Raw genomic sequence first — 21,819 nt, forward strand, 5'->3', positions numbered from 1 at the left:
ACAAGTACCAATCTCACTGGCAAATGGCCTAGGCTTTTCTGAACCAGGCTGAATCTGTAGATCAATTCCCCCTTTTTTTTAGTGAACTTTTTATTGTATAATAGTTTTAGATTTCCAAAAACCTTGTGAAGAGAGTACAGAGCATTCCCATATACTCCACATCCAGTCACCTCATTATTAACATCCTACATTAGTGTGATACATTTGTCACAATCAGTGATCCAATATTGCTACATTACTATTAATTAAAATTGATAGACTTTATTTAGATTTCCTCATGTTTCCTTGTAAAGTCCCTTTTCTGTCTCAGTACTCCATTTAGGATACCACATTACACTTAGTCATTAGGTCTCCTCTACATTGTGATAGTTTCTCAGACTTGCTTTGATTTTGATGATATTAACATTTTTTAAGGAGTACTGGTCAGGTATTTTGTAGTCTGTCAGTTGGGATTTATCTGATGTAGATCATTTCCTGTGTTAAGTCTCATTAAAAAGTAACTTTACAGAAAGCCAACTCTTAGTCCCAAAGTTAGACCCTGTAGAAGGAAATCCCACAATGCCTTGCTTTCCAACTCCTTAGGGCTTGTGAACTTTCAGAGAGCATTCTTCTTCCTCTGCGCACATCAAAAAACACATAAAGGTGTAAATTAATTTCCTAGACATTTGTCAAACTGTCAAATTTTATGTGCACACTTCATACTGTAAATTTGATAAGCAGCAGTAATTAGGTTCCGACTTGCAGTATACATCCAGCCAGGCATTCTCAGATGCGTTAATCGTGTCGGCACTGACCATGTGGTATTATATTTGTTCCTTTCTTTGTCAATCTCCTGTAAGGGACAGTGACCTCTTTGATAAAAAGAGTTTGTTTGTTTGTTCACATTTTTGTCTCCCACACCCAACACAGTGGAGGAGATCATATGAAAATAGGTGGACACGTGAATGAATGTGCGAGATACTGTAGACTCAAATGTGATTGACAGATGAGCAGAGAAGAGCGGACACAGCAGGCCTGGCTGCTGCCCTTAGACATGCTCTTAGCAGGTCGATTCCCATCTGCGGTCCGGGAACTTGGATTTGGCCAGAGCTCCTGCTATTGTGCTGAGGGTAGCGGCTCACGCTGCCTAAACTGTTGGGACAGACAATGTGGTTACGCTGAGCACCTGCTTTCCTTCTGGGAGTCTGGAATCTCAGTACGGGGTGGGCAGAAGGTGCCGACAGGACCAACCTCTGATGAAAACCTTGGACGCATAGACTCAAACTAGCTTCCATGGTTGGTAACAGGACACATGTTACAACTCATAACTCCCTGCTGGAGGAATCGAGTTATGCCATGGGAGTCCAATGGGGGAGGACTCTTGGAACTTTCCTCCAGACTTTTTCCCTTTACTGGTTTAGCTTTGTAGACTTTAGATGACAGCTGTGAGTCAAACTATATGCTCTATATGCTGAGTCCCAGGAGTCCTGGTAAATCGTCGAACGTTGAGGGGGGGGCCCTCTGGAAATCCCTGATACTGGGTCCAGCACGTACATGCGTGTATGTGCCAGCAGGGGAGCCTCACTCTCCCCTATGATTCTGGCCTTATCGGGACTTCCAGTCACTGCAGCTCAATTCCACAACCATTTGTTGACCAGCAGCATCCACAGGACCTATGCATAAAAGAAAACTGAAGGTGAGGGACAAAGTTGAGTTAGACAAACATGTCAGCTCTTATAAAATGCATGATTTAGTTCACATAAACCAGTAACCATAAAACAAGTCAGATCATGGAAAGCTAGAAGGGAGGAGAGACAAAAGGGCCTGGGAGGAGAGATGAATGTCACTCACCCAAGGACAGGGGTGACATTCCAACTGTATAATGAAATGACAACAGACTTGCAAAGCAGGTGCAGTCCAAACCCAGCCCAAATGAGATGTATTCCCACCCCAGACTGGTTTGGGATAATCTATGTGGCTACATGTTGATTTGTTCATTTTCTTTTTTTTTTTTTTTTTTTTATTTATGATAATCACAGAGAGAGAGAGAGAGGCAGAGACACAGGCAGAGGGAGAAGCAGGCTCCATGCACCGGGAGCCCGATGTGGGATTCGATCCCGGGTCTCCAGGATCGCGCCCTGGGCCAAAGGCAGGCGCTAAACCGCTGCGCCACCCAGGGATCCCTGTTCATTTTCTTTCACATGGTTTCAGGGGAAGAGGGAGTCAATTTTCACGGCATGAGCATGACATGCCAGAGGCTGAATCTGTTGTTAAGTGGGCACCCTGGCCCCAGAGTCTCAGCTCATTCATCCTGCAGACACGTCTTAGGGACCGTCTGATCTCAGAGGAATCATGGGAGTATGAGATGATGCGTTGCAACTGAAGAAGAATTTCAGTACTTTCATGACTCTGCTTGGGTTCTCTGAATCCAAAAATCGCTTCTCTGGGTCAGGACTTGTGATCTGGGCTGAGGACTCCCTCCAGGGGAGCCGTTCAGGACCTCAGGCCGAGGAGGCAGGAACACAGGCAGCAGACATGAGCCCAGAGGTCACATCCGGAATCTGACCAGGACCACCAGGGTACGAAATACGGTGAAACCTAATCAAACATAATGACAAACATAATGATATTATGAACTGGAATTCACCAACCTGTGGAAGGTCAGCACCTCCTCATCTTTGTAGTATAGTGTGAATCACTAGGCTGGAATTACCAGCAGAGCTTGGAGAAGTCCTGATACCCAGCTCACCCCAGACCAATGAGGCTGACTCTCTGCCAGGAAAATGAGTTTTAAAACTTCACAGGAGCTTCCAGTGTGTACCAAGCTGGCATGGAAGTTGCCACATCCTAAAAGAGGGCTGAGTATAAAAGGATTTCGACACTCTATAGCAAAGTCACACCAGAAGAAACAAAAGCTATCATCTTCTGGCATGGTTTAGGGGAAAGGCTGTCCTCAGGCCAGAGCCCAGGAGACCAGCAGCCATCCTGCCATATTTTCCCATGTCATAGCTTCATGGGCATTAAGACCACTGCTGTACAGCATTATATTACTTGGCAAAACCCAGAATCTTGTCCTGTAAGGGAGTGAATTACAACACCAACAGAATTTGTCTTGCACAGTGTCTGCTATGGAAGGAAAATCCTGAGAATTGATGTGGGGACAGTTGGGAAGATATTCATGAATCTGGAACCACCTGAACTCCCAAATTCTGATAAGTCTGCTCTGCCCATAGATGGATCTGCTCCACCCTCATCTGGGAAGATTGATCCTGCTTTATCCCTAAAAAGCTATAATGGCCTCCCTGAAGTAGGGAGTTAACTTGCAAGACATTGCTGATTCTTTTCAAGGCTCAACCCCATCACTCCTCTTCGCTTCCCAACCTACAACTACACTGAATTACCAGCAGACCCCAGAAGGTACAAAGTATGACCTCTGAGCAGGGGCAATGAGCTTCTGGAAGGATATGTGATTTCTCCAGTACATGCACACATTAAAAAAAAGAAGGTGTGTAGAAATGAATATTAAGAGCATGGGTTGAAGGTAGAAGGAATATGAAACAGATCAGAACAGACTTGTCAATACAGACCCGGTAAGCAGAGAGTCTGCATCTAATGTTGCAGCTTTGGGTTGGAACAGGTCCTAACAGTTTGTTCAATTGGTTGATTGGCTGAAACATAACCCAAAAAGTGGCTGACACTAAATAAAGTCATTTATTTCTCACAGTTCTGGAGTCTACAAGTCTGAGATCAGGATGCCAGTGTGGTCAGTGTGGTCAGCTTCTGGCAAGGGCTGGCTTCTGGGTTGCACATTGTCAATTTCTCCTTTGACAGAAGGAGGAAGGGACGTCTCTGGAATTTCTTCCCTAAAGGCCCTAATTCCATTCATGAGGGCTCCCCAAGGACCTCCTCCCAAGACAATCACACTGGCGATTGGAATTTCAGCATATAGACTTTAGAGGACATCAGATTCAGTCTGTTGCAGAGGCTGGGAAAGTGAGAGTGTACTTGTCATTGGAGGTATCCTAACCCACCCTGAGAGGAACCAGAGACATACCTTTCACCAGGACTATGAGAAAAAAATTATTAGCAAATGGAGCCCCAAATCCTTGAAGTGTTCTGTATTGCTCTTTGCTGTAGGCCAGATCCTAGGTGGGAATTGTAGTTATAATTGGAAAACCTAAATGCAAAAGAATCAATTGGATTCAAGGTGGCATGGGCCAAGTGGCAGCACTCTATAGCTAAAGCAGTGATGGCCATAGTAGGCAGCAAAGTCAACTCAGCAATCAGAACAGAGACACAGAGACCCATGGCATTGGCCGCTTGGCCATTGCCTTCCTAGAAATGAAAGAAATGCGAAGTCTGATACTTGATCTGTATGAGCAGAAGAATCCTAGGTCAAGTGAACAAATCTTAACCTGAATCATAAAAACAGAGGCATGGCTTCTCTGTCAATTCCCAGACTCAACCCAGTTTACAGATCCAATACCCCTTGAACAGATGGAAAGCCAGGAGGGGTGACTCTGCTACACTGCGAAAACTTTACTGTTAATCCTTCACCCAGATTTCCCTATGGGGTTACTATGCATTGCAAAAAAGAAAATAATCAGATTTTTCAGAGACTATGGACACTGGCTCTGAATTCTCATTAATTTCAGGAGATTCAAAACATTCCTGTCGTCCACCAATCAGAGTAGAAGCTTATGGAAATCAGAGAGTCAATGGAATTTATCTCAGGCTGATCTCAGAGTTGGTCCAGTGGATCTCTGAATTTATTTTGTGGTTATTTTCCCAAGTCTGGAATGCATAACTGGAAAGACATTCTCAGCAACTGCCGGAATCCCAGCATTGATTCCATGGCCTATTGAGTAAGTACTATTATGGTGAGAAAGCCAAGTGAAAGCTACTAGAACTGCTTGTACTGTAGGAAAGTAGAAAACCATAAGTACTGGTATGTTCCTGGAGGGATTGCAGAGATTAGCACCACCATCAAGGACTTGAGGGGTGCAGAGGTGGTGACAGCCAATCCCTCCCCTCTTCAGCTCACCTATTAAATCTGTGCAGAAAACAGATGGATCCCGGAATAATGACTATGGATTCTCATAAGTTTAATCAGATGGTGACTCTGTGCTCCTGCAGCAGATGTAGTTTCATTGCTTGGAAAAATCAACACATCCCCTGCAATCGAATATACAACTATTGACCTGAAAAATGCTTTCTCCTCCAACCTGTTAGTAAAAACCACGAGTAGTTTCCTTTCAGCTGGCCAGGCCAACAATACACCTCCCCTGTCCTACCTCAGAGGCACATCAACTCTCCAACTCTATGTTATAATTTACTTCACAGGGATTTTGACAGCCTTTCCCTTCCACATAAGCTGTCACACTGGCCCATTACACTGATGATGTTATGCTGATTGGACATCGTGAGCAAGAAGTAGCAACTACTGTAGACTTACTGGTAAGACATTAGTGTGTCAGAGGGTGGGAAATGGATCAGACGAATTTCAGAAGCCTTTTACCTCAGTGAAATTTCTAGGGCCTGGTGGTGTGGGGCACAATAAGATGTCCCTTCTAACTTGGATAACTTGTTGTATCTGACCTGTCCTACAACCATGAAAGAGATGTGATGCCTGGTGATCCTCTTTGACTTTTGGAGGCAAAGTAGTCCTCATTTAGATGTGTTACTCCAGTCCATTTACTGAACGACCCAAAAAGCTACTAGTTTTCAGTAAGACCCAGAACAACAGAAGGCTCTGCAACAGGTTCAGGCTGCTGTACGAGCTGCTCTGCCACTCAGTCCACATGATCCAGTAGTTCCAATGGTGCTTGAAGTGGCAGTGGTAGATAGGGTTGCCATTTGGAACTTTGGCAAGTTCTTATAGGCGATTTTCAATAGAGGACCTTAGGATTTGGGGACAAAGCCCTGCCATCCTCTTTGGATAATTACTCTTCTTTTGAGAAATAGCTTATAATCTGTTAGAAGAGCTTAGTAGAGATACTTAACCTTGGGCCACCCAGTTACCATGTGACCTCAACTTGACCCCCATTGTGACACCCACCCATCAAGTGGGTGGATGTCACTCGACCCATGATGTCACAAAGTGAACATTTAAAACAGCATTCCATCATCCAATGGGACTGACATATACATGGTTGGGCCCAGGCAGACCTGGGTGGGTAAGTTACACAAAGATGTTGCCCAAATGTTCATGGTCCCCACTCCTGGCACGCTGCCTCCTCTTCCATTATGCATCTATGGCCTCCTCATAGAGAGTTACTTATAATCAGTTGACAGAAGAAGAGAAGAGTTGTACCTGGATCATAGGTAGTTCTGGCATATATGTAGGTATGAGCTACAAGTAGACAGCTGCAATTTTATATCAATTCAGGGGCTGCAGCCAATGGTTTGGCTGGATGGTCAAAGACTTGAACATGACTGGAAAATTGGTGATGGAAAATTGGGGAAAAGGTCTATGGATGGACTTCTCTGAGTGGCTACAAAATGTGAATATATTTATATCTCATGTCAATGCTCAGCAAAGGGTGACAGCACAAAAGCTTTTAATAGAGTCCATAGGATGACTTGTTCCGTGGCTACTATTTCCTTTTTCTCCAACCGCCCTCGTCATTGTTCAAAGGGCTCATGAACAAAGTGGCCACAGTGGAAGAGATTACGTATGGGCTCAGCAACACTTATTTCCACTTACCAGGTCCAATGAGGCTATGAACCACTGCTGCATGCCCAATCTGATGGTGGCAGAGTCCAATATGGCACCATTCCCCAGGGTGATCAGCCAACTACCTGGTGGCAGGTTGATTACACTGGACCATGTTACGTTCATCATGGAAGAGGAAATGTTTGTTTTGTTCTTCCTGTAATCGGCACTTGCTCTAGATATGTATTTGCCTTCCCTGCAAATTGTGCTTCTGCTAAGTCTACTGTCCTTGGTCTTATGGAATGCCTAACCCATTGGCATGGTATCCTATACTGCATTGCTCCTGAGCAAGGAATGTATTTCATATACGAGGAAGTGCAACAATGGGTCCTTGATGGTGGAATTCATGGTCTTACCATGTTTTCCACCATCCTGAAGCAACTGGCTTGCTAGAACAGTGAAATGACTTTTTGAAGACTCAGTTACAGTGCTGGCTGGATGGCAATAACTTGAGCAAACTAGTCCCAGGGCAAGGTTCTCCTGGACTGGGTATGCTCTAAATAATGCATCAATATATGATGCTGTTTCTCCCACAGTCAGGATTCATGGGTCAAGAAAGATAGAGCTAGAAATGAGAGTGGCATCTGTATTACTCTAGTGATGTCACTAGGAAATCTTTGCTTCTTGTTTCTGTGACCTCATGATCTGTGGATCTTGAGGCTGTAGCTCAAATAGAATGCTACCGCCAGGAGACATGACCATGATTCCATTAAACAGTTAAGACTGCTTCTTGGCCACCTTGGGCTCCTCAGGCCTTTGAAAAAAACACATAAAGGATGAGACTTAAGGTGTTTAATGATCCTGACTACACAGAAAAATGAGACTGTTAATCCACCGTGGAGGAAAAGAAGGGTATGTGTGCAGTACTGGAGATTCCAGAGGCATCTCTCAGTACCACTAAGCACTGTAATTAAAGTCAGTGAAAAACTACACCAATCCAATCCAGTCAGGACTATTAATTGTCCAGACAATGGACAGGAATAAAGGATTGGGTCACCACCAGATAAAAAACTATGACTGGCTGAGGTGCTTGCTGACAGCAAACATAATACAAAATGAGCAGCAGTAGTAGTTCTAAGACCAGTCTTGACCTTGTGACCAGTTACAGACATAAGAACTCTAATTCTTTTTTTTTTTCAAGATTTTATTTATTTAAAGAGAGAGTGCATGCAGGGGGAGGGGCAGAGAAGAAGGAGAGAGAGAATCTCAAGCAGACCCCCCCACTGAGCATGAAGCCCAACCAGGGGCTCGATCTCACAACCCTGAGATCAAGACCTGGGCCAAAACCAAGAGTCGGATGCTTAACTGACAGAGCCACCCAGGTATTCCGGGACTCTAATTCTTATGAGTATTTCTTTCTTATTTTGTTATGAATATTTCTGTGTGAGTCTATCTGTATCTTTGTTTTCTTCCTTCTTTCAGTCTCTTATCAGAGAACATAGATATATGGATTTTACACCATCCTATTGAAGTTATAGGGAGAAGAGGGGACATCTCCAAGGACTTTGTATCCTCCACTAAAGAATGTATTAGTGCATTTTAAGTTGTACGTGGGATAATTGTATCACGTTAGACAGAAGTATAACCTTGTTAGTGTCTTTATTTGGAGATTAAGCATGACTCAAAGAGATGTGTGGGTGCTAAATCAACAGGGGTTCATTGTGATGGTTACTTATATGTGACAACTTGTGTGGGCCAGAGTACCCAGAGAGTTGACCAAATACCTCTCTGGATGTTGCTGTGAAAATATTTTTATATGTGATTTTCATTTAAATTAGTAAACTTTGAGAAAAGCAGATTGCTCTCTGTAATGTGGATGAGCCTCAACTAATCAGTTGAAGGCCTTAAGAGAAAAGACTAAGATCCTCCAGAGAGGAAGGGATTCTGCCTCCAGAGTTTAGACTCAAGCTGCCACATCAGGTCTTCCCTGCCACCAACCTGCAGAATTCAAACCTGCCAGCTTTCACAATGAGTTAATGTTTTAAAATAAATCTCTTTCTGTGTCCATCTCTGTCTCTATCTCTCTCTTTCTCTCTCAACACACACACACACACATCTTAGAACCCCAACACAGAAAGTACTTAACATTTATAATTAAGAAAAAAAAAGAATGAATAAAGTATGGAAGGTGGGCATCATATTTATTCAAAATTACTGGCATGTGCCTTGGTTGTTAATTATAAAATCTCTAACAAAAGTCTCTAGTAAATTCACAATAATGCACCTTTAAAGAAAGTATAGAAAAGGACTAGGCTATAAACTAAAACCTAGGGGAAAAAAAGCAAAGTGAAAATCCAGTAACTACATGAAAAAGTATGAAAAGTGATAATAAAGAATAAAATTAATCAAGTAAAAAACATATACTACTGCATCTAAGAAGGGATATGTAATCATACATCAACAAAATATGAGAATGTGATTTGCTTCTCCTGGAGGCGGTGGAACCAGGTTGTCAGTTTTCTCCAAACTCTGAGCAAGCCAGTCTGGATTTGATTCTCCTGCACAGAGCTACCAGCTAAAGAGCTCATCTGGTGGTTTTCTTTCCCTTGGGGAATTGTTGATAGACTATCCATCACACACTTAGAGTAAGCCAGAGCATAAAGAATAGCAGTGTCAACCAAAATGGTGATTATTAAGAATGACTCTCATCCCCAAGCTAGCATGGTATTATCTCACAGAGATGAGCCTGGTCAAGAAGCTCAGAAGCAAGGCAACTCACGCTGGAATTCCCACCAGGTACAGGGCACGTGGCTCCAGGTTCAGCTGTTCATGGGATGGATTGGGAGCTCTGATTACCACCCTTATCAGGGTAATGAGTGGGTCAGATTGAGCAGGGTGGAGATGCACAACGAAGAAATAAGTGTATATACTCATGGCTGGCTGACTCGTAAAAGAAACAATGATGGGGCACCTGGGTGGCTCAGTCAGTTAAGTGCCTGACTCTTGATTTCAGCTCAGGTCAGGATCTCAGGGTCATGAGATCGAGCCTGGAGTCAGGCTCTGAGCTAAGCAGGGAGTCTGTTGGAGATCCTCTCTCTCCCTCTGCCCCCTCCTTGCTCGTGCTTTCTTGCTCTCTCTCACTCCTTCAAATAAATAAATCTTTAAGGAAAAAAAAGAATGATAAGAAAGGCTGCACAATTAAGCAAAATGAAATGCCAGTGAGTCATCATGACATCTGAATTTTCAAAATGATAATGAAGAAAGTAGAGAACAACCCATCCTCCTATACATGCCAAAAAGGGGGGGGGGGGAATCTGTCCCCTTTAAAAAGTGTTCCCTTGGAAAGTATTTTCAAGGACATCTTCTCTTACCCACTCATTGGATTTCTTCTGAATATTTATGGCACGGGTATATAATGAATGCCTTTACGTAGAGCATGAATATGAAAACGGGCAGGAGCAATCAACCCAGCATCAGAATGTGTTGCTGAGGCAATGTCTGGTGCTGCAGGATTTCTTGGCATCAGGGCTGGATGTCAATCTGGCTGTGACCATGATGGTGTCTGTGGGGTGTTGTCTACTTATGGACACAGCTAAGGGGACAAAATCACTGACTACAGCTGACCTTCCCTTGTCTGTTTAGGGAGATGGCCAGGGCTCAGAATGGTTAAGTAAATTGTACATTTTTATTAAAGCAATAATCCAAAAGAGCTTTCTTTGAAGAGTTTAAATATTATTTTGCATTTCTGATGTTATGTACCACTTGAAGGGATGGTCGGCTCTTAGCACCAGTGGGACACCTAGGAGTGGTCCATGGGTGTCTACTGTTGAATAAATTGCATGAACTTCTAGGAGTTTCAGAGAAGCACAGGGTTTGCTCGGAATAATTTTTTTAAGATTTTATTTATTTGAGAGAGAGAGAGTGAATGAGTGAGAGAGAGCAGGGAGGGGGGGCAGAGGGAGAAGGAGAAGCAGACTCCTGGCTGAGTGGGAAGCCCAACCAGGGGCTCGATCCCAGAACCCCAGGATCATGATCTGAGCTGAAGGCAGATGCTTCACCAACCGAGTCACCCAGGCACCCCTCAAAATAATTTTTTTAATTTAAATAGGGTTAGGAATTAGTCTCAGTCCGTTTCTGGATCACATTGAGCCATTTTATTTTTTTAAGATTTTTAAAATTCATTTATTCATGAAAGACACAGAGAGAGAGAGAAAGAGGCAGAGACATGGGCAGAAGGAGAAGTAGGACTCAATCCCAGGATCCGGGATCACAACCTGAGCCAAAGGCAAATGCTCACTGAGCCACCCAGGTGCCCCACACTGCCCATTTTTAAAAAGGGGTAGAGAGAATGTAGCAATAGCATTGATTTATCAATTTCTGCTTCAGACCTCTGAAAACTCATGCTCCACCTTCTATGTTCTCCAGAAAAGGACAAACATCATTATTATCATATAAAACATGACCACACAAAATTCACATACGTCCTCATACAATCAACTGCACAGGTAGAAACACATGTGGCCAACCAGTCAGCTTGGTGACTGTAGCTGGGATCACTGGAGCCAGCTGAGCTGTTCTGAGTCAAGTCTGCCCAGAGAGATGCATTTTAAAGGAAACTTGCTGAAATGGAGCATAAACATCATACTGGAAGCATCAGAGCCCAGGCCCCCAAAATACAAGTAAATATCTCACTGTCAAGGAAGATCCATGCATTGTTCCCTTTCTCTCAAAAGTCAGAATCAGAATCTTTAAGTTCTTTGATTTAATAGAACAGGTCTTATCAAACTTGATATTTAGTATGTTCCAATGTCTTAGTAAAACCTCCTTCAGGTCCACTTCAACTTCCTTGGGCTTCTGAGGATGCAAGAAGCCAATTAGTGCCATTTTCATAAAAATCTCCCAATATATATAGAGAGGGATGGTCACTTCTTTACTTTGTTGCTTAAAGACTAAAATAACCCAAATCGTTGACCTTTTGTCACATATCTTCTTTTGATCCTGAGAGTCATTTGATTGGCCTTCCTGGGACCCATTGATAGATTGTCTTTTCGTCTTGTTGAGGATTGCTTTTCTGGGCTCCATACTTTTTCAGTGTTCTAAAAACATACACACAAGCCTATTTTTAAAATTCAAGATCTCTTCTTGGAATATTCTGGAGTAGATGACAACCACTCACACCTCACCAGCATAAATGAGAGCACCTGTTATCCTGCTCTTTTTCCAGCATCATGTTTTAGTTTAGCGAATCTGAAGACTGAAAACACATTACCATATCCTCCAGAGTGTGCACTTTGCTCTGTCGATGGAGGTCTTAGGTAGTGAGGCAAAGCGGCAAATTGAAAGGATATAGATCATATGCGGCAAAAGCATCCTCTGTATTGTGAAAAGGACAATAAAAGATCCTGCAGGTCTCATTGAGCTGGCTTTATTCACAAAAATGTTTATGTTGGAACTTGAACTACTTTCTAACATGAGGTACTAACATGAGTATTAAGAAATTTAGTTTCTTGGACAGCATTTCACTGCAAGCCTGGGAGAAATGCAGAATTATCTGGATGTTCTTGTCTCTTTCAGGGAATATCCTATAATGTGGGCCCAGAGCTTGGGCAGGCCCTCAATTTACCCACGTGAATTTGAATAGATGACACACAGGGCACTAAAGAACTGAATGTTATAACCTGCGCTATTGAATGAGCACTCCCAGGTAAAGCATTTATCAAATCCTGGCGTTCATCACAGAAAAAGTAAGATGGTACACCAAGTGTTCCATCGGCACAGAACTTATGATGTATCAGATGAAGCGCCAAGGAAGAGGGAATCAGGGATGCAGTCTGTCTCCGTGAGCATCAGTGTTGTCATGAAGGACATCATGCCAGCTCCAAAAAGGCACAGCTCAATGTCTACCCAGCGTAAATATGTAGAAATGGTGTTTTTCTTCTAAAAAGATACGTATTATACATAAATATTAAGATCAGTATTTATAAATAAACAAGAAAAATGCTCCAAACATGAAAAGCATATCTAAATTTCTTCAAAGGCAGCTATATATCTCACATTTTTACTTTTCTCCATGTTTTATTTATGAGAAGTACTTTTCTGTGGGTCACCTGGCAAGCTCAGGGCTTGTTCGCCTCAGAGTCCCTGGCCTAAATTCAGATACGTTCGCACCTCCTCCTCTTTGCTTTAATAAAAGCTCACCACAAGCGTGAGGTCTGGTCTGATCTGTTTTTTGTCAAGTCACGGTCACCTTGCTCCAAGAGCCTGGATGGTGTGCCAGCCAGATCCAGGTCCCGCTGCCTGGCATAATCAGAGCACAGCCAGGGTGACAGCCACAGCTCAATACCTTCATTTACTGCTGAAAATCTCTAGCCAAGAGGAAGCAAGTGCCATCCACTAAGAGTCACAGATCTGCGTTTTACTATTTCAGGTTTGGAAACTATCAGAAGGTGATCTTATTTGAATCCAGCTTATTGTAAACAGGGCAGTGGGGAAATGGGCAATGCACGGCTTCAACACTCAAAGTCATGCTGGGGTCTTCAAGGTGTTGAGAACAAAGACTGCTCTAGAGCACAAAGCATCCCTATAATCGTTTTTTCTGCTCCCTTCCTTATGAGGCTGTCGGGCATTTTATTTTTGCTATGTTCAGTTTTATTTCCAGTGGGGTTGTTTACATTACCATGAAGTGTCTTGACATTTAAAAGTTATGTTAACATTTATAAATTATTATAGAAGATGTAAGGGATAATGAAAAGAAAACCCATAGACATCCCAACCTAAGAATTGCGGTATTGTCCACATCTTTGGAGGTGTCTGTACTTCCCTCCCCACCCCGTTCCTCAATCCTGTTCATCACTCTCAGTATTTTCTTTATAATTTTACTAAAGTAAATGCATTGCTAAATAACACGTTATTTTGTATCGTATAGTTGTGAAACTAGAACAAATGGAATCATCCTGCATAAATTTTCTGCAAGTCGCTTGTGTTTTATTTCTTCCTCAGTAGTGTGTCTACATAACTTGCTTTTACAATGTTTAGCTATAGTTCATGTCCTTTGACTTGAGCATGATACTCTGGCATATTGCAGAGCACGGACTTCCCACTCGATTAGACTGGGTTGTTCCCCATTTTTTGCTTTTGTAAAATGGGGGAGTTTCTCCAGCTCTAGCCTTGGAATCGCTCTGTCAAAGGCCCACTCTCTTCAGCCTGTACCAGGTCATGATAAAGCGTTTTCCAAAGCAATGGCCCTAACTCACAGCCCCACTATAGTCAGAATAGATGTGCACGAGCACATCGTCACACAGGCAGCTTTCAGCGATGCCAGCAAAACACTCCGTATCAAAGACATTCTCAGAACCTAAGCTGCTTTCTAGATACTAACGTGAATGTTGAGAAATTCAGGGTCTCGGGTAGTGTTTTGCTGCAAACCTGTGAGAAATGCAGAATCATTTGGATATTCTTATCTACTTAAGGGAGTGCTCTCAGAAAGAAAGGAGAAAGGAGGAGGGAGACAAAATATTTGTAGAAATAATGGCTGAAAACTCACTGAATTTGATGGATTCAGTGTTTACCTACAATAAAATAAAAAGAAGCAGATCTGCTCTTAAATACGTCACAAACAGTGATGTAAACAACACAGTGGAAAAACAAAGTGGAAATTTTGAAGCAAGACAAGAACTTCTCTTCATACTCCAGAGGACCACAGTTAGAATAACCACTGACTTCCCATCAGAACCAATGAGGGATGGCCTTGAAATGACAATAGTCAACAAGTTGAAAGAAAAAAAAAATTGTTGAGGCACCTATGTGGCCCTGTCGGTTCAGTATCAGACTCTTGGTTTCAGCTCAGGTCGTGATCTCAGGGTCCTGGGATCGAGCCTCACGTCTGGCTCTCTGCTCAGAGAGGGGTCTGCTTCTCCCTCCCCCTCTGCTCTTCCCCCTCCACTTGTTCTCTCTCTAAGATAAATAAATGAATCTTTTTAAAAAATTGTCAACCCAAAATTCCATATCTAGTAAATCTGTCCTTCAAAAATGAAGGCAAAATGAAGATATTCAAGGTATACAAACTTACAAGAATTACTAAGGGAAACCTTGGAATTGAAAAATAAAACAGTAAAACAAAAGAAGAACTTGATTCTTAGATTTGAAAATGCCAGATTTGTTAAAGAATGTGTGTGAGTGTGTGTATGTGTGTCTACAGAGAATGTTCTAAGAGTGTTTCTGCCATTCACTCTCTACTGATCTCAGAAGCAAAAATGCTAGAAACTTACAAAAAAAAAGTACTTTGAAGATTTAACTATTTCAATCTGCTTTATACTTATTTAGCTTTGTAAATTTTGAGTAACTATTCATTTTCTAAGTCCCTCTAGCTGAAGATAGTGAGAATTGAAATAAAACATTTTAAAATGTTTCCAAAACTCACACAGCTAAGGGTGTGATGCAAGGCAAAAACATAGTATGTGGGGACGTTGGAGATGCAGACAGATAGCACCCAAAGAGCAAAAGTTCCTGGGAATTAACCAAAATTCAGGGACGACTCCAGATTTTTAGAAGCTATGAAATTGATGGAGCCCAAGTAGAGATCTCAAGGGAAGCAGGTATTACTTGAGTTCCGGGAGGGACAAAGAGCAAATGGACAAAGGGGAGAGAAGAGGAGTGGCAGGCCGGGGAGTGTGGAGAGATGAAGCTGCAGAGCCAGGTGGCAGGGAGGGGCTGCAGTCCTACTACTTCTGTCCCCTCACTGCCCTCAGGAGCCCTTTGTGACCAGACCACAGCTCTGTGATGTGGGCCTGGGGCTCTTGTCCCCAAGTCCACTCCCAGGGTTTAGTGGCCTGCAGGCAGCCGTGCAACCTGGCACTAATGCATTTCAGAAAAAAGAGATGGAGAATTACCTCTTCCCTCAGAAATACATTATTGCTAGTTGGCTGAGCTCCGGTCCCACTTCATGGGCAATTAATATCATCTTCACCTTCCTGTGTGGACTAGGACTCTTCTTCCTGTTATTCTCCTACTTCCGGAATGATGCATCCTTACCACCACACGAGAAACACAGAAACAGCAGGAAGGTAAGGAACCCTTAGCCCAGACCCAGTAGAGCATGATCCCATCCACTTTTCTATTAGTATTTCTACTTTTCTGAATCACTGGAGAGACTCCTGAGGTAGGAAAGAGCAGCACATGCATTGCCAGGAAGAGAGCAGAACACCATCTGTCCAGGGACAGGCCAGACCAGGAAGAGGTTAGAGGGGCACGAGGATCTCTACCTGATGATCTCAGGCCAGGAGTGCAGGTGTGGTGGAGGGCCCCAGGACAACATCCTCAACACACACCACCAGTGGCCGAGGACGGGATGGCTGAGGGCTCCATCTCTAGCACAGATCAGGCCCCTGAGAACCCGTTTACCAGCCACCTTCCTGGGGCAGGTGTCTCAGGTGAATGTTGCTCTGTCGGGGCTGATCAAGGGCAGCGCTGGGCTCAGGAGGCCCCAGGAAGCAGCTGGAGTGGGGCTCTGACCTCGGGGAGCAGGGTCTTACCTGAAGAAACGCAGATGCTGCAGGTCTGAGAATGTGTGTGTTTCTTGAGCAGAGGATCAGTGACAGAGGAATTTCTCACGTAGAAAATCCTTCTGTACATTCTTCAAAGAAGAAAAACTGAAAACGTATTTATCTACTTTGAAAATGAGTAAAAGAAAGAAACCCATGCCCCCTCCCCTCTTAGTTAAATGTAGGAAGTCACATTGTTCATGAGCACTGAGCATCTGCAGCTCGCTCCAGAGGGCAGGGAGGGGGTCCCAGTCTCCCCATGTTCTCTCATCTCAGCATCGAGTGGAGCCTCAGAGAAGGAGCAGCAGGAGCCAGAAGAAAGCCCAGACTCTGAAGACTCTGAAAGGTGAGCCTCTGCCCCCGAGCCCTGCGCACCCCAGGTACACCATCCCTCCTGCTCCGAGGGCCCAGCCCCACCGTCTCCAGGATCCTGGGGCCCGAGTCTGTTCCTTGGGAAACAGAGCCCTGGTGGGGGCTCCTGGGAAGCAGAGCAGAACCCTGACGCTTCCTCGATTCTGGGCCAGAACGAAGCCCCAAGGGGCCAGACATGGTGTTGCCCAGCAGGGGCTGCAGGGCCTGGTCAACCTCTAGCTCCAACTGTGGACAAGTTGTCCAACTTTGCTCAGAGTCCTCTGTGAGGTGACCCAGTCCTGTCTCCCCCAACAAGGTCATGAATGGGGATGTACTCTGTATAGGACAAGGCGATCCCCATCATGAGCTTTGATGTCACTGTGTGGCATGTGGCCCTGGACACTGAAGTTTGGGACTCCCGAGTCTAAACCACAAAGGTCTCCCCTAAAGGGACACTGTACCCAGCCTCCTCCCTTGGGCCCCTGCCTTCACGTCTATGACCCAGTCTCCTGTTTCAAGCTTGCAGAGATTGCCTGCAAGAACTGGAGGAGGTTCGGGAACTGATTTCCCTTCTCCAAAGGTAAAGAATCTTTATCCCTTCTCTGCTGGGTCCTCCTCCCAGAGTCTATGGTGTGAGCCCAGCACTGCAGGGACCCTAGGGCTGTCCTGGGGGTGGGGGAGAGGGCAAAGGGGAGCCATGGAGACAGAGTGTGGCTAAAGCCCTGGGGTGAGGAACTGCAGGAGCACTGTGAAGTGGGTGTGGGGGTGCGAAGGGCCGTGGGACCCACCCTCCTGGCCACGTCTGCTCCTGGCTGTAGCTGGTGCCCCCTGCCTCCTGCAGCCACCTGGGGAGGTTCCCTGACCAGGAGGCCTTTCATCAGCTCCTATATCAAGAAGCCCCTGAGGAGGTGTCCAAAGCAGCGTCTGCTGGAGCCCACCAGCCATGCAGCGAGCCTGGGGAAGATGCTGCTCCCATCTTGGTCCCATCACCTTCCCCCGCTCCTCTGACTGGATGCCCTCTACCTCTGGCCTCCACTCTGTCACCAAGCCCAACGACCTCCTCAATTTCTCTTCTTTCACACTTCTCCCTGAGTGCTTCTTGGCCACCAGAGTCTTTCCTTCCCCTGGATGGCTTTTCACACCAGTCACTTGCTCTTTCTCCTTCCCTGCCAAGTCTCCCTTCTTCAGAGGCCTGTACTCCCGCTCTGACAGACTCCTCTGCCCCAGCATGGCCAGACTCTACTCTGACTCTCCCTCTGTGTGACTCAATGGCACCCCCACTGGGCACCATCCCACAGAGTTCATCTCCACGCACTCCTTGGTTAGCTTCTCCTGTTCCAGTCATCTCAGGCCTAGGCTACTCAAGCTGTCCTATTTCAGCCCTGTCCTGCTGGCAGGCAACTGCCAAAGCCTGGAGCTTCTCCACTTCAACACACTTAGAGTCCCAGCAAGAGCCTCTGTCCCACCAGCCACCAGAGGTCTTGCTCTGGGGAGACTCCACCAACAGACAGGTAGAGGCTAATATCCCCTCTTTCATCAACCCCGATATCCAGAAGCTTCTGGAGATACTAATCACTAAGAGAATAGAACTGAAGATTTGGAAGAAGGAAGGGCCAGATGACCACCTAAACTCTTTGGGGAGTAGGTGCAAGTCCCCAGGTGACAAGCAGGACACCCTGGGTTGCCAATCCTTCTGGAGCATGAGAGGCATACAAGAACGGCTGCTCAGTCCTGAAGAGCCTCCATATCACGGGACTTCGGGAGACAATCTACAGCAGAAATGCAGCCAGCTCTTCTGGGGTCTCCCCTTTCTGCACAGTGAGTCCCTGGTGGCCACTGTCAGCATGGCTGGTTCCCCACTGGAGCTCCCGTCTGTCATATTCAATGAACTCTCTCAGACCTTGCCCCTCCCAATGCAGGCCAACGTAGCTTCACAACTTTCACCAGCCCAGTCCTTACCTGACGCTATGGTCCAGCCCCAACCCTTGACCCCAATCTTGTCCCAGTCCCCGCCCCTGCCTCTGGCTCTGCCCCAGCCCCAGGCCCACTTCGCACCCTCTGTTCCAATCGAATTGCCTCCTTCTCCACCCAAGATGGGGATACCTTGCCCTGCATCCGAGAAGAATACACCATCTTTCATCTCAACTGCAATTCAAAACCTGGAATGTCACTTTTTAAAGAAGCAATTAGAAAGGGACAGGACATTACCTGCTGTGGTAAAAAGATCTCAGGAAGTCTTTAACCAAGTCTCTCCCAACTTTCTGCAAGATGACCAGGACCCTGAGGCCCATGAGTCCATCTCTGTTCTTCCCGAGGATTTGATCAGCCCTGAGCTCCGGGAGCAACTGGAGTGGCACCTTTGGAAGAGGTTCATGAGGCACCAGAGTGGCCTGCCCCACAAAATCCAGCTGTCTGTGAAGCTGATCCAACCTCAAGACGAGGCCCTGAAGGTGACACAGGCACACAGTCAGCGCAGACCCATGTGGCCCTCTGCATCCAGAGACCGAAGCTGCCAGGCTGTGCAGAAGACCGGGTCCAGGAACCCAGCAAGGACCATGCCAGGAAAAAAGCTGGGCAAGGATACAAGGTCTAGTGTGCGGAAGATTCAGAAAGATCTATGCAGGGGCTCATCAACTTCTCCGTGGAAGGAGCCAGGAAAAGGTTCTGAGGAGTCAGACCCAGATATGATGAAGCGCTCGACAAGCAGCCAGGACAAGAAGCATCCAGAAAAGATCCTGAGAACCCATTTGGGCAGGAAGTTGGGGCAGATCAGAGAGGGGCAGATCCCTGTGGATATTCATCGCTCTAGGCTTGCTGTCAACCATGCCTCAGATCTTCCCGGCAAGCCAAGCATCCACAGGAAAACTGGAAAGCCAGCAACTTCCAAGGGTTGGAAACCCTGCATGACCACTTCCCACGATTTTTCCATCCTCAGCCCGTACACTCAACGGATGCTAGAAGCACATATTATAAGGTTCCGGGTAAAGCACAGATGGAGCCTACCCCTCAAGGTTCTCAAGCCCATAAATCTCTTTAAGTTGAAAAAAGGCTCAATCTTTCCCTGGTCCTCCACTCCCCACCCAGCCACCAGCATATCTAAGGCCTGCTCAAAAGCCAAGTTCTTGGGCAAACCTCCTCAGCCCCATCGAGGGGAGAAGGAAATAACAAAAGAAGCAGTTCCCCCCTCAGAGAACCCCCTCCCTGCCCCTCAGCCTACATGTGAGGAGATCCCACAGACCCTGGAAGGGATCTCACTTGGTGAGGGCCATGGGCCCCCAGAGGCCCCTGTGGCTGGACAGGAGGCCAGACCACCTTCTCAGACCCTCACATACAGCTTTGTGGGCAGAATCTGGCACAGTGAAACTGTCTTGGGGGCTTTTGAGTATAGCAGCTTGGAGTCAAGTCCAAGTCCAGCAACGGCCACCAGTGAGCCAAGGAGGGAGACGGGGGGTTGGACCTCACGAGACTCCTGCTGCAACGTAACAGTGCTAGAGCTCAACTTAGAGTCCCAGTCTTTGAGTGCCAAAGAGTCCAGGGAGGCAGCAGAGAGTGAGGAGGCCCCTGCTTGGGGTGACACCTTAGAACCCAGTGTGCTTCCTAATGACCAAACCATCCATGTGGATCTGAGAAGATCGGGGTCTTCTGGGGGCAGTAATGGCCCCTCAGCATCTGTAAAGTTGGTTTCCCAAGACCCAGAAGAGCCATGCCTTGATGAACAGCTTAGAGAGTCTGCAGTCCAGAGATTGGCAGAGTCAGAGAACCAGCCTCAAGCCCCCGTCTCCAATGTGCTTCTTGAAGACTGTGAAACTGGGGTGATTCTTCAAGATTGTGCCACCAACAGTCTTCTTCAAGAATGTCAGTCCAATATGTTCCTTGCTGCAGACATGTTGGCTTCTCAGGGATCTCTGTCTGACTTCCAGAGTTTGTCCAGTGAAGACGCATCAACTTCCCAGATGCTGCTTGGCCTCGTATCGAGTGGGCAGGACAGCCAGTGGCAGCCAGAGACCCTGGTCCTGCAGGCCCCCTCTAGGAGCCAGAGCAAGTTGTCTATCCCCGCTCAAGAGAGAGAGTACTACAGGAGGCCCAACGCAGGAGAGCATGAGGAAGAGGTAGAAGAACTAAAGGTCTTCCAAATCAGTGAGATGAACCATCGTTCCCTGGACAAGGCATCCCCAGAGCCCTCAAGAAGCAAGTTCTGTCCCGTCTTGCTGAAGAAGGAGGAGGTTCCTCCAGAAAGCCAATTCAGAAGAAAGGTGAGGCACTTTCTGCAGTGGATTTTTCCCGGTAAAGGCAAAGGACAGAAAGATCCCGGCCCAAAAGGCAAGCCTTCGCCAACATCTGCCCGGAACCGAGCATCAGGCAGGTTGGCTGTGGGCAGGGGGCCTGCTGAGGCTCAGGTGCTCGTGACAGCCGTGGGACAGATCCTGGAGGAGAAAATGGTGCCTCACCAGGGACTGCGGGCCCCGGAGTGCAACTGCTACAAAAGGGATCAGCAGGCTGCAGCAGGTCCCAACGTCTGCTACCACAGGGTTCTTTCCTACCAAGAGCAGAGGAGAGTGATGAGAGAGACGGCCTCCAATCAGCAAGCCATCCCCAAGGGCCACAGCTGTCCCAACAGGGCCGAGTGGATCCTAGGCAGGGACAACAGGTGGGCCTTCCCGTCCAGGGTGGCGGGGTGCCCAGGCAGAGCGTGCCAGCACAGGCCCATGGTACCAGGAGCCTCAGGCCACCCTCCCCACCCCCACTGCCCAAGGCACTGCCTCTTCCAAAGATACGTCTCGTCTGGCCAGTCAGTGTGTGCCTTTCATGCCTTTCCTGGTAGGACTGTGCATACGGTACAGAGAAAAACTTATTTTTCTCATGTTAGCACATCCTCCATGGGCTAATGGCTTCTTTGAACCACGATTTGTATTGCTTCCCAAAATATATGTTTTTTTTTTTCTCATGAGAGGTGCTGCCCTCTGTGTGGGCCCTGCTGGGGAAGAGAGGGATGGAGTCTGCTCTCCCCAGTGCCTGCTTTGGCTTCCAGAAGGGATGGGGCCCTGGAGGGGGTGAACCCACGGCCTGCTCCCCATGCCCCCTCATGCCCCTTCCGTTTCCATAGCACCGTCCTTATGACCACACACAAAAGAGGAACAAGGCCTGGAAGGCCCCCACCCCAGGATCCAGCTGGGCCCATCCTGTCCTGCGGTGCCCCTACCCTGGGCCGTAGGGAGGGCCGTAGGGAGGGTTTGCAGAGACAGAAGCCCCCTCCCCCTCCCCTCCCTGGGCTCCAGGCGGGTGGCAGACAGTTCC

The 21,819-nt window shown here is 46.4% G+C and overlaps 1 protein-coding gene and 2 long non-coding RNA genes across 6 annotated transcripts; 2 read left to right on the forward strand and 1 right to left on the reverse strand.

Annotated features, from left to right (window-relative positions):
- Positions 1 to 239: 239 nt before the first annotated feature.
- On the reverse strand, positions 240 to 5,976 carry LOC144320815 (uncharacterized). 4 transcript variants are annotated; one of them, XR_013386456.1, is made up of 4 exons: positions 5,578 to 5,976; positions 5,024 to 5,154; positions 2,379 to 2,577; positions 240 to 1,652 (listed from the first exon to the last, which is right to left on the reverse strand). It is a non-coding gene; the product is annotated as an uncharacterized LOC144320815 (long non-coding RNA). The 4 variants fall into 4 exon arrangements; XR_013386454.1 differs by having other exon boundaries at positions 5,498 to 5,976; XR_013386455.1 differs by lacking the exon at positions 5,024 to 5,154 and having other exon boundaries at positions 5,498 to 5,976.
- A 77-nt stretch (positions 5,977 to 6,053) lies between these two features.
- LOC144320812 (uncharacterized) lies at positions 6,054 to 12,649 on the forward strand. Its single transcript, XR_013386452.1, has 2 exons — positions 6,054 to 6,155; positions 12,209 to 12,649. It is a non-coding gene; the product is annotated as an uncharacterized LOC144320812 (long non-coding RNA).
- A 2,723-nt stretch (positions 12,650 to 15,372) lies between these two features.
- LOC144320808 (spermatogenesis-associated protein 31E1-like) lies at positions 15,373 to 21,469 on the forward strand. Its single transcript, XM_077909774.1, has 4 exons — positions 15,373 to 15,696; positions 16,450 to 16,519; positions 17,044 to 17,104; positions 17,366 to 21,469. Exons 1-4 carry the CDS (start codon positions 15,511 to 15,513, stop codon positions 21,408 to 21,410), a joined length of 4,362 nt encoding a protein of 1,453 aa, XP_077765900.1. The 5' UTR covers positions 15,373 to 15,510; the 3' UTR covers positions 21,411 to 21,469.
- The last annotated feature ends 350 nt before the right edge of the window (positions 21,470 to 21,819 follow it).

The sequence above is a fragment of the Canis aureus genome, chromosome 1 (genome assembly GCF_053574225.1).
Source record: "Canis aureus isolate CA01 chromosome 1, VMU_Caureus_v.1.0, whole genome shotgun sequence".
Lineage (NCBI taxonomy): Eukaryota > Metazoa > Chordata > Mammalia > Carnivora > Canidae > Canis > Canis aureus.